The sequence below is a fragment of the Struthio camelus genome, chromosome 5, assembly GCF_040807025.1.
Source record: "Struthio camelus isolate bStrCam1 chromosome 5, bStrCam1.hap1, whole genome shotgun sequence".
Taxonomy (NCBI): domain Eukaryota; kingdom Metazoa; phylum Chordata; class Aves; order Struthioniformes; family Struthionidae; genus Struthio; species Struthio camelus.
In genome coordinates, this window is record NC_090946.1 from 37,623,489 (window position 1) to 37,639,747 (window position 16,259).

Sequence of the window (16,259 nt, forward strand, 5' to 3'; positions counted from 1 at the left end):
GCCACGTGCCCTGGACATGATGGCAAGTGAGGGAACTGAAAGCAAATGGGATTCTGGAGAAAGAGGGCCAAATTATTCTCAGTGATGCTGGAATAGCTCCACTGATCTCATGGAAACTACTTGATGTTCAGGTCAATGAGACGAGACAAACACTGGCTGCTTGCATGCACTTACCCTACCTGGTAGTGACTAGAGCATGTTGAATCTTCCAGTTGCTTCCTGGCTGTCATAAAGTTTTTTAACACCTCTCTAATTGAATAAGGGTAACACAGTATTTGATCAGTTGCCTGTTAACTGGCACAAGGCCTTGAAATGCTTTGGGAGAACAGAGGACAAACACTGCACACCTGCTTCCGTCCTCTGCCCAAGGCACACATTTCAGTAAAATCAAACACTCCCCCTCTATTTGTTTCTAGGTTGCAAGTGAGTATTAAAACAGGGCAACTAGTTACACAGACATACAATATCTTTGTACCAGCATAGGCCCAGCATTGTACTCTTTTGCTTGTCAGACTTAGGTGCAACTTCTGAAATCTGTTCATATGCGAATAAATATTTCCACTGGATGCAAGGGAGAGAAAGAGAGAGAGTGAAAGCCAGCGGCTTGGCAGAACACAGAAGGAAGGAAAGTAAATCGGCTCTGGGTTGACAAAGTCTGGATTTTTATATCAACTTTGTGATTATTTTCACTTTTCTTAATGTCCCAGCTCCATGGAAATATCAGTGTTTGTTTATTTATTTTTAAATAATGCATTCCTAGCTCTTGCGATTACAGTGTGAAGCTAAAATACCTACAGTCTAAAATCACTAACAATCTGAAAAAATATCAAGTTTACTATTATTTCTAAAAGATTGGAGCTTTAAAGCAAGTTTTCTGACTGTGGAGAAGTCAGAATGACTATTTTTGAATGTTTGATACTCAATATCCTGAAAATAAAATATTTGGTGGAAAATAGATGATAGTTTTAACTTCTAGTTTTATTAATTAGAACGAGGGATATAAGGGCCTCAGAGAATGACACACTTCTGTGTGTATTAATATACGCAGTCCTCCTAACTAAGCAATTGATGGGAACTTTGTGTTTCCTATGTTACTAAATGAGAATAAAGACCTGAGTAGCATCTATGAAACCTGCCAGTAAAACTTATTTCCTTCCTCCCTTCCTGCAAATTGTTCTGTAAATAACTATGGTTGTTCTTGCTCTGGGCATTAGACCTTGACCACTTAATCACTGATTCACCTGTGCTTTTTCCCCCGCATCATTTTGGAAGCATCTGGTGCATTCTCCACGTGGTACAGGCCTGCGGCTTGTACCTGGACTTGGGAGGGAAACCGCAGTAATCTCTCACTCTTCCCAAAAGGTTTGGAGCACAGGACAATGACTGGGGAGACAATGCGGCGAAGAGGTGACTGCTGCTTTGGCCCGGGAGGTGCTCTACGCCAGCACCTTCTTCTCCTGGAGAACATGTAAGTGATGGACAATCTGCCTCCTGGGTGCCAAGCAACCACTGCCCTTTAGCAGAACTCCTGCCTCAAAGGTTCGGGAAGCAAATGAGACCTGGAGTGTTTGAAACTGACCACTAGTAATTAAAACAGACCAACACTAGCTTAGACGTCTATGCTTTCTGAAAGAAGTATCTTTCTGTCTGCATACACTGGGGATCACAGAGTGCTAACCAGGAAAGCTGGTTTGGAAATCCCAGTGCAGTGTCTCTGAACATAATTATTGCTCTGATTTCTCTTTTTTTGCATGTTTGAATTTAGTGAAGTTTAAGGAACTTAATTTAAAAATCCCATCCATCAGACTGAAGCAGCCTGGGCACAGGCAGAACATACTTCCATGTATGCTGCCTCTGCTTACCAAAATATTCCTTGCTCTCAGCTGGGAGGGAGAGGTTTCCTTGTGGGACAAACAGCCTATTTCACTTCTTGGTCTCTGGGCCAGCAACAGTCTTGCTGCTTTTTCTGTGAGGTATTGATCATTTCTAAATAACTGGTTTAAAGTATAACTACATTCCTTCATAAAAGCTACCATAGTTATGGTTACTTCTGCACCAAAGCAGTTTTGTGTTTCAGTCAAACTGAAACACAGGACAGCAGAGAGAAGAAGGATGGTGATAACACACACATTTCAGATGAGAAGGTTATGCGTGTAGTCTTTGATGATTACCCTACTCAGTTTGTTGCAATGTATCCAAAAGCTGCAGAGGAGAAAGGGTGAAGGGACATGAATTAAGTTTAGCCAGTAAGATATCCTCTTAAGGGTTGACTCAAACTTATGTTAAGGTAAAGCAAGGTCTGTTAAGGATGGGAAGGATGCTCCTGGTGCATACAGTCAGATGACAACAGCACAGACTGAAAGGCTGAGAAATTGGGAGTGTGATGTGAAGGCTTTTGTTTGCAAGTCTTTGATAGTATTCCAGGTCAGATCATGTTTTCTCTCTCCCATCTGTCCTTGATTTACAAAGGATGGCGTCTGCTATGACAGACTTAGTTATAGACACCTGACTCAAGTTCAAGCCAAGCAGCTCATGTCTTTAATACTGATGCTCTTCATTTCCTTTCCTGTGCCAGATGATCCTGGCCATGCTCCAGGATTCTGGACAGGAGATTGGAGTGGAGCTGGCCTCTGCTCAGTTTCGGCTGTGCAACTCCCATGGCACAAAAAGCAGCCCCCTTTCTGAAGTCTTGCCCGATGCACTGAAGATTAAAATAGAGACTGAAAAAATTTCTTTCATCTCTAGCGGTGACCCACTAGTTTCAAGCTGTGCAACAATGGCAGGACAGCATGGGGAAAGCTTCCACTTGCAATGGAGCATGACATACCTCTTCTGGATGTATGTAGGAATATTAGTTCCCTGACTCAGTTTACTGACACTACATTTACTTACTATATTTTAAAATTACTTAAAAAAGCAGAGCAGGTTCTTTTGCTGCCACCAGATACCATATTTGGAAAATGACGTAAACATTTCAGCACTGGAGACTGGCTTTCAGCAGACCAGAGGGCTCTTGCAAAGCGTGGTGGGCATCAAGTTTCCAGAGATTTACTAGCATTGGAAAGAGGGGTCTCAAGTAATCCCTCAAACTCTGAAATGGGAATTTGCTTGTGGTAGTCTAATATGAGGAGGTGATCACTGCAAAAACCCTCTAGTTTTTGCAAAATTGAGTTTAAGGGATGGCAACTTAGTCAGCATTGGATTTCTTCAAGGCATTGACATCTAAATATTATTGACATTTGGACCAGTGAACAGCCGAAAAGCCTTTCACTTGAAAGTCCAGAAGGATTTTCTTAAATGTTTTTGGAACCTGTTCCTTTGAAGTTCCTTAGAATTAATCATTATTTAATAACAGCTCAGCAAACAGTTAAAATGACTGCACACAGTACAGTTGGAATAGAGATTTCTTAAGAAAAGGTTTGCCAGAAACCGCAAAAAAAAGCTGTATTTTTACTTAAGGAAATACAAACCCTGTCAGCCTATGAGGAATCAGATTTTCAGAAGTTTCTAGCCATAGCTGTGATTTCTGAATGTTCTCCTGTACCTCAGAAGGATCATATCTGATGATTGATACCCTGTACACAGGCTGCTCTTTAAATACTGCAAGACACGTGACCTTAGCCAAGGGCAGAAGGACACGTCCTCTGATTGGGAAAAGCCTGTGAGGGGGGGTGTGATTCTCACACATGCTTTTCTGGGAGCTCCTTGATGCAATCTAAGTCTAGTGAACACACCTGACAAAGAAAACAAATATGAACAAGAGCTTCCTCAGCTTTTTTGCCAGAGTTATAACAGGAGCTGTTGCCTAGGATCCTAGGGAAAATCTGACTAGATTTCAGTAGCTAGCCCATTTCCATTTCTGCTAGTGAAGTCTACAGGTAAGAGCAAAATCTTTGTATCTTACTCTGACTGCTTTTTGCTTCAGCTGTAAGCTATGGGGAAATATTTGTGTATTTGTGGTCGTTTTAGACAACTGGTCTAGCCCACTTCTGGGATACCCTCGATCTGGATGAACGATGCTGTTGTAGTTGAAGGTCTGAACTCGGAGAAGAGAGCCAGAGTCTTTTGCTGGCACCTCTCTGCACATGTTCTTTATGGCAAGTCATCGAATCTCTCTCTGCTTCTCTTTCTTTGCTGTAAACTGGGAGCAAGCTGTGTAGCTGCGCTGTAAAGTTACAGTCATGAATTCTTGTATGGCACTTGTCTATTATTGAGTAGAAAACACGGTCAAGGTGGCCAGCAGCTATACTATTAAGAGCCATTTTTTCCCTCAGCCACCTTTTTTGGAGCTGGACGAGAACAATGGGATGACTGTTAGTCGACTTACCGCTGTCTGGAAGGTAGGGGAGAAAGTGATGGAGGAGCTGCCCCCATACCACAGCAGCTCAAGACCATCAAATCTAATCAGCTTAGTGCCAACCGGCTGGGTGAATTGGCATCACTGGCACACTGTGCTTGCTAATCGTTGCTGCTCAGGCAAATTTGGGGTGAGGTGGGAGTAAGAAGAAACAGTAGGGTCTGGCAGAGATAATGAGGTCAAACCGCACGTTGGGTGAACGAGGTAGTCCTGCTTTGAGGAGCAGCTTGGCTCAGGAACGGCACTGGCGATAACAGAGACCTGACAAATCGGAGCTCGCTTTATGCAGCTCCACTCGGGTCCCTGCGCACACGGCACTCCTAGGGTGCACAGCTGGCAACGGGGTTTACTAGTTTGGCTCAGGCCTGGTCCTACTGGTTTCTGATGGCACACGCTAGCGTTCCTGGAGGCCAGAGAAAAGTGCTTCATGGGCTGGATTTTGACCCCTGCCCATCAACTTATGATTCTTATTTTAGATAGGAACTAGAATTCCTGCTGCTTATACCAGGCTTGGATTTAGCACTACTGGAACAGGCTTTAAAAATAAGCAGGAGAAGAATGAGGCAAGATCCCTTTTACAGCCAGTACTATTGAAATCACTGAAGAGAGGCGTCCACCTTCTCCACAGAAGTGCTGTTTATGTTACTGTTTATAGGAATATAAACTATCATGTGTAATAACAGAAATGTAAAATATTAGTTATTCTACAAACAGGGGAACTAATGAAGCACAGTTTCCAGAAATATTGGCTCTGTGTTCCCTGAACTCTTCTTCTCCCCATCATGCGCTCTCAGGTCCTTCCCACGTCCTCAGGCTGTTTTGGTAGACAGAAGGCACGTGGAGTGCCTTCTTCTTACTCCAGAACCCAAGCAGCCTGCCCCTTCCACACAGCCCCCGAAATTAAGCAGGTGAAAAACTGTCAGAAAGTGGAAAGTTGTAAATACACAACAAGCTTGTTCAAAACTCTGCTTAGGTACTGCTTAGATACATGTCTTCCAATTCACTGACCTTGATGAAATCCAGTATTCAGGGAACTATCTGAGACAATGGCAGAGCTTTTAGGAATTATTTCTGAGAAATCATGCAAAACAGATGAGATTCCAAAATGTAGGAAAAGGGCACATGTAATAACAGCCTTTGAAGAAAGGAGAGAAGGAAAAAGGTGATGAAAACTGGATACTAGTCACCCCAGTTCCTGGAAAAAGCGGAACAAATGATCTGCACGTAAGCATCTAGAAGATAACAAGGTGATAAGCCACAGGCATATAGGCCTGTCAAGAAATCCTCTCAGAGCAGCCTGTCCTCTTTTTTTCTGACAGAGTAGCCAACTAGGGAAGAAACAGGAGATGTCCTATATTTTGAGTTCAGTAAGGTTTTTCAACACTCTTTCACGTGCTACTCTCACAAGCAAGCTAAGGACATGTGCCCTGGGTGAAACGAGTTGAGTGTGGGTGTATAGCCCCGCAGGAAAAGCCTATGCACAGTGCTGCTCACTGTCAAACCAAGGAAGAGAGCAGTAAGGGGGAAGGCAGGGCCTCTCCCACGTCGGTCAGTGCTGTCGTTAATGACTGTAGGTGGAACAGAGACGAAGCTTATCAAACCTGACGGTGGGATCATGCTAGGAGGGGTTACAAGCACAGGATCAGAATTCAAAGTGATCCTTGCAAATGGGAGGAACAGGTGGAAAAATAGTCAGACAAGGACAAGCACAAAATAGGAATGAACAATCACCTGTAAGAAAACAAGGCAGGGAATGGCTTGCAAGACTGCAGTTCACTAGGGAAGATTTTAGCGGTGATAATGGATCACACAAAATGAAAGTGTTTCAACAGTGCTGTGCTACTGTTAAGAGTCCAACGTATCCCGGGTCAGATAAACATGAATACAGTCTCCGAAGCAATCTTTTTTCTCTGCTTAGCACTGGCATGGCTTTGGCTGGAGTATTATGCCTAATTGTGGATCCCAGATTTCCCAGCAGCTGTAGATTGATTGAAGAGTATAGCGAGAAGAAAAACAAAAATAATCAGAAGTCTGGAGTACATTCACTGTAAGAAAGGCTTTTGAGTTTGTGGAGGAGAGACAACTGTATGTTAAGATCTCAAAGATTGCTGTAAAAGAAAGATAATAAATGTTTTTCCATGACCTTGGTAGACAGGACAAGAAATCTTCTTTACAACTTGCGTTATGGCAGGAGGGATACAGGTTAGACATTAGGAAGCCCTTATTGGGGCAAAGACAGTGAAGAACCAAAAGGAATAGGTTGTTTAGGGAGGCTATAGAGTCTCTTACTGGAGATTTTAAAGACTTAGTTAAACAAGTATCTTTCAGGAATTATGTTATAGCAGTGCTGTCATCACTACAGATATAAATAACAGGACAGAATAGCAGACACCTAGCTAGTAGAGCTGCAGAATACAGAAAAATCTTTGAGCACGTAAGCTCTTTCTCAGTCTCAAGCCATTGGTAATCTGGCTTTGGTATGGACTAGGCAATGTCACCTCCAGTCTCTTTGAGGCAAATGGTAGAGGAGGAAGGAAGACATCCTCAACAAGAAGAGAAAAGAGGTATTTAGCAACGCCTTTAGACACAAAGGTAATAAAAGCACCTGCACACTATTGTTGACTGTTTCTGCCTTATTTCATTTCTCCAAACAGTAATGATAGGCTGTATAACTGTAATTGTAAGAAGATCTTTTCCTCTGCTGCAATTTGAGTGCCTAGGGGCCACGATCTTTAAAGGGATTTCAGGTTCTGTTTCTGTGTCCATGTGGGAAATCGGAAGGATTTGGAATCTTGGCAGAACTGACTTTTATCACAACCAATCCTGTCTCTCCTTTCCTAACCCATTTTTTTTTTTTTCATCTATACACTAGTGTGAAGGGAAGATGGACTCTTAGCAGCATTGCCAAATATCTACTTAACAATATCAAATAGTTGTGATATTCTGACTTCTGGTTATGTCTGCTCTCCGGAGAGCCAATGTGGTTATTTGAATTTAAATGGTAGCATAAAACTTCTTTACTTAGAGACTTATTCTAGGTGGCACAAAAAACTCCATCATTCACTCCCCTGAACAGCAATAATTTCCCAACCTGTTCTCAGGATGTTGGCTTAGAAATAATATTTAAAAACTGCTTTTTTTTTTTTTCTGGGCCACACCAAGTCCCGATAAGTCAAATATGGCTTGGCTGGATGTGGTTCTGAAGAACTGTACGGTTCAGGTAGCTAGTGTTATGCAGTTCAGCAGGACCGAAGTTAGTGTGCTCGTAGTTACATAAGGACAGTTGGTACTACCAGGAACAAAAGAGCAGCTATGGAATTTTTCAAGGCAACATTGTTGAAGCTCTTGCACAAGATGGGGGAAAATCAGGGGAGGAGAACAGGAAGATGTCCACCTCCCATGCACTAGCTGCAGAGAAAAGCTGGAAAAAAAAAAGATTTCATATTTATTGTCAGTCACGAAGAAAGGATATATAGCACTGACAAAATATGAGGAGAATACTTTCTTTTAAGGATTGCTCTTGGCTCATGTGAGTGGAAGCTGAACACAGCTGACCAGGGATGGGTAGGTTGATGCTGCCTTTATAGCTGTCGTTGTTCAAGGCAAGCAGTGACATGAGTCTCATGGCCTCAGCCTTGGACTCAAAGCCACCAGTAAATGGTAGCATCACTTGCTATTTTCAGGTCCCGCTGAGCAGACAGAAAGGTCAGGGTGTGAGCAATGATCTGCTGTCAGTGCAGTGAGGCTGGGGCAGAGTAGCCGCAGGGCTCCTGAAGTTAGGATTGAGTTGCACTGGCAGAGCTGCGTGAAAACCAAGGACGCCCAGAGCAGTGGGTGCTCCAGGCCAGGATTAAAGCTATGTCGGAAAGTCGTCTTTATGCGCTTAGTTTCCCACCGTATGTAAATACTTAATTTCTCTTACAACTGCAAAAAAACTACACTGTTGACACTTATCACCCCCTGGTTGGAAAAGGCTCCATGTGAACAAGCAGCTTTTGCTGGGGGCATATTAGAAGTACCCTGCTTGGCATTTAGTCATGCTACAGGAAGCAAGAACCCGAATTTAGCTCATTATTTCAGGCAGAGTCTGTTCAAACTGCTTACTCTTACAAGTGAAAATACAATAGGATTCTTACCCATGATTTTATCTAGCTGTTTCACCCTAACTGTTTTCAAGCCAAGCATGAAGTGTCGGTGTCTATCTTTAGTATCAAATAAGGATCAATTAGTTCCTTGCCTTGCCTTTGGCCTTTCTCTTGTGAGGCAAGTGGTGGCTGATCCTGAATAGGCGTTACTTAAATCTGGAGGGATAAAAGCCCTATAGCAACTGATGGGAACAGTCTGGCCAGGCAGGACGAGGGAGCTGGGCTGATACGTAGCCATTGTCACGTCAATACCCGCAGAATTTTTCTTGCGTTTATCTCACCGATGCACTCTTGGTGTTAGCGTATTCTGACTTTTGTAGAGCAATATAGCAATGGGAACGTCCTTGCAGGTTGTTTTTGTGTTCCTGAAGGTATTGGCACTGTTTTAATGTCCCCCTTTTCAGAATAAGGGATAACTCTGACAAAAAGCATGAGTTCCTGTGGTAAAACCAGTAACCTCATTTTATCGAGCTGGGTTTTTTGTCATTCATGGGTGTAGGTGTTGAGGCCCATGGGTAGCTGAGGGGTTCTTGGCTTCAGGTCTGTGGGTTCTCCTGAAATGATCCAAATCTGTTCTGGCAGCAGCAAAGGAGAAAACGTTTATGTGTCCCTGTGCAAACTATTCACAGCACAGCCAGCCTGAGGAGATGCAGTGGACAAAAAGAAAACAAATTAAACCAATAAAAATGCATAACTGGCTAATATAAACAGCATTTCAAGAGAGAGGCAACTCTGAGTGCTCATCTTCCAGCTAGAGGTGGTATCTCCTCCTTTCCCCTCACTCTGCGTTGCAGTTTCCCTCAGCCCCCCCCTCCAGTGTCAGTGACCACGAGGAAGCTGCAGCAGCCACTTTGTCACCTGCAGCACAGTGTGTTGGTCATGGTGAGGCCTCCTAGGGTTCCTTTCCTTGGGTAGGGCAATGCAAAACTCTTTGTGTATAGGGAAGCAAGAGAGTGAAGGCTTTAACCAGCCCTACAAGAAAATGAAATGTACTTGCAGATGCGCAAATGATGAATGGTTTGATCTCTTGCCCAGAGCACGAGGCACTGCTATTTCAGTGGCTCGTGCCCTGAAGAAAAGATAGACCCTGTCACCCCCTAGTTAATCTTGATATGCTCATCAGTTTAGGGCAAGTGCAGTCTATTCCTGCTCTGAAATTTGTTCACTGTTTCATCTGTGGATAAATGCTTATTCCGTCACAATTGACAGAAATTTTGTTACGGTAGCTGAATCTTCAGGATTTTAGGTATTTCCAAATAAGACAATTGGACTTTCTTCATTTCAGTCCTATCCAGAACCGCAGTTGCAGAATAGCCTTGTCACAGGAGTCTGAATCCATTCCCTTTCCCTCTAACATATCAATTCGGATACTTAGTTTTGCTTTACCTCTGTTTATTAGTCAAAGTTATCCAATACTTAAAATATACTCCCAAAACAATCACCATTTCCTGTTTCAGGGAATTCCATTAACTGGCTAAACAGGATGAGTAAGCAGGCCTGACTTTTATCAAAGCAATTCGCATAGAAAGTAGGAAAAAACAGTTTCTCTGTTCTTTGTGCGGGTGGTGCATTGACTGTCAGTGAAGGTGGAAAATACTCAGCACTTCCAAAAGCTCCCTCTACCTGCAATTAGATGGGTCTCACAGTCCTGCTCAGGCTTTCACAGAAAAGGCAACAAGCTATTGAATCAGTTAAAAACTGGCATAAAATAAAAAGCCAGTTTCAGAAAATCTAGATGCTTAATAGCCTGGTGCTTCTTTCCTCTTGCTCTTCTCCTCGTCCACCTCTGCAGTACAAAAGTCTCTTGAAGACTGTCCTACTGGCCTCTGTGGGCTTCACCTTAAATAATCCTTGGGCATGCGCTCAGAGGATGAGTCCCTAAGAAACATTGGCTTCTCTTCTCTCGTGCCCCTATGTGCTGAAGCTGCTTACTCAAGGAATGACCTAATTTTAACAAGGCAAATTGTACCCTACCCTGGCTGCCAGTGCAATAAGAGGCCTAAGAGAAAGGCATCTGTAGTGGTTGTTGGGGTTCAGTTGTTTTGAAAACCAGTGGCATACAAACCCATCTCCAAAGAAACAGACAGAGATGGAAGTTTTAGTACCAAGATAAGGATGTGGTACATACGGGTTCCTGCCCTAATATTTGCTGTTTCAGTGGTGGTTTTGTGGTTTTCAGGGGCTTAACTGAGGGTTTTTGTAGGGGCGTTACGGATGTAATTACTAACATTAATTACAATAAATTAAAATCTTACTATATTTATAAATTAAAAATCCTTTGTGAAGCAGGAAGGGTTTTTTCAGCACTTCCCTACAATGGTCAGATTTTAAAGATTGTAAAAACTAATGTTGCTTGATGGCTCCAGCTGCTCAATGCTCCTGGGCTATCTGGGGAATGGGATGCAGAACAGCCAGGGCCCAGGGGTGGTCGTCTTCTGTACTATTTCCTGCCGGTACTCTGGCTTAGACCCAGGATGGCCAATAGAAATAAGTTTCAATACATAGTGGTTTGTCCAATAACATGGCAAAATCTTGAATATATCTACCAAACTGAGGGGGATACAAGAACACAACACATGTTTTTGCCTCAATGGTCTACTCAGACTTCAGTTTTTAAGTGGCAATTGCCATAAGGAATTTTAGCAATAATCAGCATGATCTCTTATGAGCTAGACCTGGGTCCACCGAACTCATTCCGCTTCATATTAGTGCAGAAACGGGCATCAGCTGTTTGTGGTTTCAGTCACTGTGCTGCTAGGCTTCAGGTAAAGCCCTGACCGCAGCCACTGTGCATCCCAGGGAACTAATCTTCCTCTGATCTGCAACATTGTAAAAGTCAGTTATCATCCTTTTCATGTAAGAGACTGTTGAAAAGGGTTGTGATTTACTCAACAACTGCAGCAGAAACTTCCTGTTACACTGAACCTTGGAGAGCCATATACTGAAACTTCTGAAAAACAGGCTGCCGGGCAATTAACGGTGCATTTAAATCTCTTCCTTCTGTTTTTCATGGCCTGCCAAGGCCTCCCTGCTTGCCTGTGCTCCCTGTGCTTGCCCTGGGGTTACTTTCCACCCAGTGGATTTCCATAAAAACCAGGATTAGGTCGCAGATGGAGCGTGGCCTTCAGCTGGCCCTGAGGAACGTAGCTAGGGCTGGAGCACCCTCTGCAGGGACCTTCCTTCCCTCGCCGCTCCTCCTCACCCTGCCTGGTGAGCGCCGGCTCCAAACATCTTGGTGCTGCGAGGTGTCCCTGGTTAAAGTTGAGATTAGGCTGGATAGAAATGCTAGAGAGGTGGTCCTTCACCGAGCTGCACCTCGGGACCAGCCAGGGGTGGGTGGCCACCTCTAAGGACACTTTTCTTGCTGCCGCTGCTGAGAGTCCCCTTGGCAGGGCGGCGAGCGGCCGCCTCTGGGAGAGGGGCAGCGAGCAAAGCACTTGTGGGAGAGTTAACCCAATCTGCTGCTTGTTATCAACCACCCTCTTTGCAGCGTGAGGGCATCTCCAATTCTAGACATTCTAGGAACTTCGTTGTATTTATTTAAGTAAGACAAGAAGAAAGCTGCTATAATTACAACAGAAGATTTTCACGGGGTTACCATCTGACGTTAAACTGAGTTGCATGGCCTCCGCTTGCTTTTCCAAAACAGATTTTTCTGCACCGAAACCACTGTGATGGCTGTCACGTTTCCCGGCCGAAGGCCTGATGATATTCAATGGGTCGCTGCTGTGCAGTTTGCAAAGGGGCTGGAGGTGAACAGAAATTTCTGCTTCCAGGGCTTTTGTTTCAGCGCCCTCTGTCAACACTACCTTTAACTTTGGTTCCGGATTTGACAGAAATTTATATTGACTATCATTGCTTACAAGGCCTGACAGGAGAGCGCGGCCCCATCGGTCAGATGCTCTGGAACGCGCAAGGTGAATGCTACTCTCTCGGATCTAGCTCATCGTTGATAATTTGCAGTAATAACTTGGAGACCTATTATTGAGCAAATTTAACAATGTCACACCATTTTTAGAGGGGATATTTTCAGAATCGGACAGAACAGGGTAAAAATGAGGAGAGTCAAATTTTGCCAATTATTTGCAAAACGAAGATAATTACAGAGTTTGTTCTATAAGTTCACTATTAATTATTCCTGATCACATATCATGGCTGGTTAGAAAATGCGTTGTGGCATACAATTTGCGCAGGAAAGGATTGCCCAGTAACTACAGCACTCGGATGTCATTTGATAAAAACAGAGGCATGAAATCCTTTGAAAAGGAGGAAGCTACTATATGACAGCAGTTCATTTGCTTTTAGGAGTTTACTGGATGAAAAGGAAAGATAGAGGGGGATTTTTGTCAGATTGGATGGCACCTACACTTTTGTCACTAAAATGGATGCACAAACTATTTCAGCAAATAAAGGCATTTCTGTTTGGTTTTGTAATTCCGAACGACTTGCACTGTGCACATTTCAACATCATCACATCTGGTATTTTGAGAATGCAACCTCTTAGTCCCCTTTTCCATCTGAACTGGCAGCTCACGCGTTATTTCAGAAATATAATAATATGTGGTATTTTTATTCTCAATGCTATAGATGCCTGACTTGTGTAATTGCATGGGAAGCTCATAATTTCATTTAAAAAATAAAGTTTCCACTTTGTGTGGCTTAGAAAGGTGAAACCAGGTGAACCATGATCGAGAAAACAATTCGGCGTTTAGCGTTATTGCTTAAATAAAACTTGGAATCATGATATTATTTTTTAATATATAAATTTTGGACTACTGGCTTTTCGTGAAGTAGGGGGATGCCTGGAGCTCCGTCCAAGAACGCCCTCCTGCTGTCTGGTTAAGTTATACCCTTCAGGTATAATAGGCTTTAGCAGGGCTCTCGGGCTTCTTTTAAAAGCTTTTGAAGGTAGCATGGAACGGTCTTTTTTTAAATCTATTTACCTTTACTATTAAAGGTATATCATCAACGGCTTTATTCACTGTTGCCCCATTCCTTGCGTACTCCAATACGGAGTCACTGCAAAATGACAAAACATTAACTTGGTGATGTTTCTCCGTGGTTTGCATTAGCAGAAGTGAGGGGACAAAGCGCAGGCTAGCTCTGAAAAGGGGCGCAGCGTCTGCTTTTGTCATGGGCAATGAGGAGGGAACACGCTCCCAGGCGCCAATCGCACCAACCTTTTGCAAACTGTAGCCCCAAAGGAGAGAGCACACGCTTTGTTAACGAAATTAAGATCGCCTTTATTGTTGTTACTGCTTTTTGACGCAGGATTTTTCCAGTCCTTCAGATGAGGAAAAACCCGCTACGGCGTGTCTTTCCTCGATGAAGCCTGTGCTCGCGGGCACGTCTTTCACCTTCTTCCCTTACAGCTCTCTGGCAGCTGTTACACTTGGTAGATTATGAAAAAGCCTGGGAAAGTAAAATAGCGTGTTTCTGAAAAGGCCATCCACAACTGTGGAAATCCAGCTGAGGATTAGGCAGACCGCCGGGAAAAAGAGCTGCAGTACTATTGTAACAGCAGCGGCTAGGCCAGGCAGCGCCGTTCGCAAAGCTGAGTCTTGCCTCAGCTTCCCAAGCGTTTCCCAGACGGCAACGAAAAAATCACGATTTTTTAACTTCCGTTTCACAGAGGAGAAAGCTGTGCAACACAACAAAACAGGGGGCCCCCTTGCTTCCCCCCGCGCGGGCGGGGGCCGGCGCGGCGAGGGGGCTCGGGCGCCCCCCCCGCGCCGGGGGGCGGGGCCGAGGAGGGGGCGGGGCCGGGCCGGCGGGGGCGGGGCCGGGCCGTGCCGAGCCGTGCGGGAGCGCGGCCGCGGGAGCGAGGCGAGTGACTGGCACGGGCTAAAGTTATCCCGGAATAAGGGTTGCACGCATGTGCTGTCACCCCGGATGTGAACATGCCGGCTCGGCTCGGCTCCCCGCTAGCTCGCTCCGCCCGGCTCTAGCGGGTGGGCTGAGCCGGGCCGGGCCGAGCCGAGCCGGGCCAAGCGCGCCGGCGGCCCTAGCGGCCGTCGGGGGGCGGGGGGCAGCGTCGGGCCGGGCCCCACGGGCGCCCTTGAGGGACGAGGTGTGCGAGGCTGCGGGGGCCGGGCCGGGCCGGGCCGGGCCGAGCGGCGGGCGGGAGGCCGGCACAGCCCGCCCCGGCGAGGCCCGGCCGCCCCGGCCCCCTGGGCGCCCCGCGGCGCCCCGTTGGCCCCGGAGGGCTGGGTGCCGCCGGGGCCAAGGCGCGGGGCCGGCGGCACCTGCTGCGCGGCGCTGTCGCGCCTCGCCCTGCCGCCCGCCCGGCGCGGCCCCGGCGCCCCGCGGCGGCGGCCTGGGGTCAGGGCCCGGGCGCGATGGATTTTCGGGGGAAGAAGTACGAGCGCGGCAGCAACTGGTCGGACCCCGAGGTGGTGGAGCTGCTGCAGCTGTGGGCCGACGAGTCGGTGCAGCTGGAGCTGGAGAGCTGCTTGCGCAACCAGCACGTTTTCAACCGCATCGCGGAGGTGTTGAGGGAGAAGGGCATCCACCGCACGGGGGACCAGTGCCGCGAGAAGATCAAGAAGATGAAGCTGGAGTACCGCCGGATCAAGGACAACAGCAAGGCGCCCAGGGGGGGCCGGACGTGGAAGTTCTACGAGGTGATGGACCGGGTGCTGAACAGCCGCCCGGCCCTGCCCTACGGCCCCCTGCCCAGCAGCGTCATGGCCCAGCAGGTGCTGCAGGGCAGCATGGTGGACAGCTACCACCAGTTCGCCGCGTCCGCCCTGCCCTTCGGACACTCCCAGCACCCTGAACTGATGGAAATCAAATGTGAGGAGGTGAACTCTGATGAGCACTGCTTGACCCCAGAGCCCCCACCATCCATGTCTTACCAGCAGGGCTCCCCTGAAGAACATGAGATGGAGAGAGCCTTCTTGGAGAGGGCCCAGAACGACTCTCCCATCTCCAGGGTGGAGATTCCCATTGAAACCAGTGTTTCACCTTCAGGTAGGGATAGCCTCTTACATTCCAGCATAAGGTTTCTGCCTTGTTTCCCAGAAAGAGAGATTGTTTCTGGGGCAGAGATAGACACCTGGTTTTTGCACTGACGCTTGGAGCCTTGTTTTCCACGTCCCAAAAAGCTTTAAAGTAGAAGGATGGTATCTGCGTTAATGGTCTTCTGGCAGTCCCTGAAACGTATCTTACTGCAGGTAACTGAAATTGAAATTATTGCTCTGGGCGAAATACTGTGTATGAAATTCTAAGGATCGTCACATCTGCTATCAGCTGGGATAGGCATTTGTGCTAAATTTCTGCACGCAATGCTGACAGCACTTAACCATGCTGAAGTAGCATCTGCATGCTTTTTGGTATCACTTGAAGATTACCAGGGCTGTCTGCAGTCCTCATGCTGAATTGTATCAGGAGACCCTCTCCTTTCATTGCTACGGTATGGACCTGCAGGTGAAACTTTCTTCGTTTTCTTTTTAAGTATGTTTTGATTCTAATTGTTTGGGACACTCAACGAGGAAGAATACTTGGGAGTAATCAATGCCTGGCTTTCCAATCCACTAATTAGTGTTTGGAAAGAAGAGGTCTTTGAAAGTCACTGTCACAGAGACAGCTTATCTGTTTAAAGGCAAAGAGACTTTTCCACTGAAACCACAATTCACAGAATATTTGGCTTCCAAGAAACATAGTGTCTGGAAAGCACAGAGTTTTCAAACCAGTTTAGGACAGGTTGATGGAAGAGCACGGCATGACTGTAAAGAAGAGAGATGGTAATCAATGTG

General features: G+C 45.9%; 1 protein-coding gene across 4 annotated transcripts in view; it reads left to right on the forward strand.

The window, feature by feature from the left end:
* Window positions 1-1,444: 1,444 nt before the first annotated feature.
* Window positions 1,445-16,259, forward strand: part of ACCS (1-aminocyclopropane-1-carboxylate synthase homolog (inactive)) — a 28,471-nt gene continuing 13,656 nt past the window's right edge. The window contains exon 1 of one of the 4 annotated variants that reach the window (XM_068945562.1): window positions 1,445-1,468. Coding sequence is in view for 3 of the 4 variants with exons in the window: in XM_068945558.1 (XP_068801659.1) it covers window positions 14,841-15,474 (634 nt within the window). In the remaining variant the exon portion in view is untranslated. Of the gene's footprint in view, window positions 1,469-14,805; window positions 15,475-16,003; window positions 16,248-16,259 lie in introns of those variants that run through there. The other 3 variants (XM_068945559.1, XM_068945558.1, XM_068945561.1) reach the window with 3 other exon arrangements.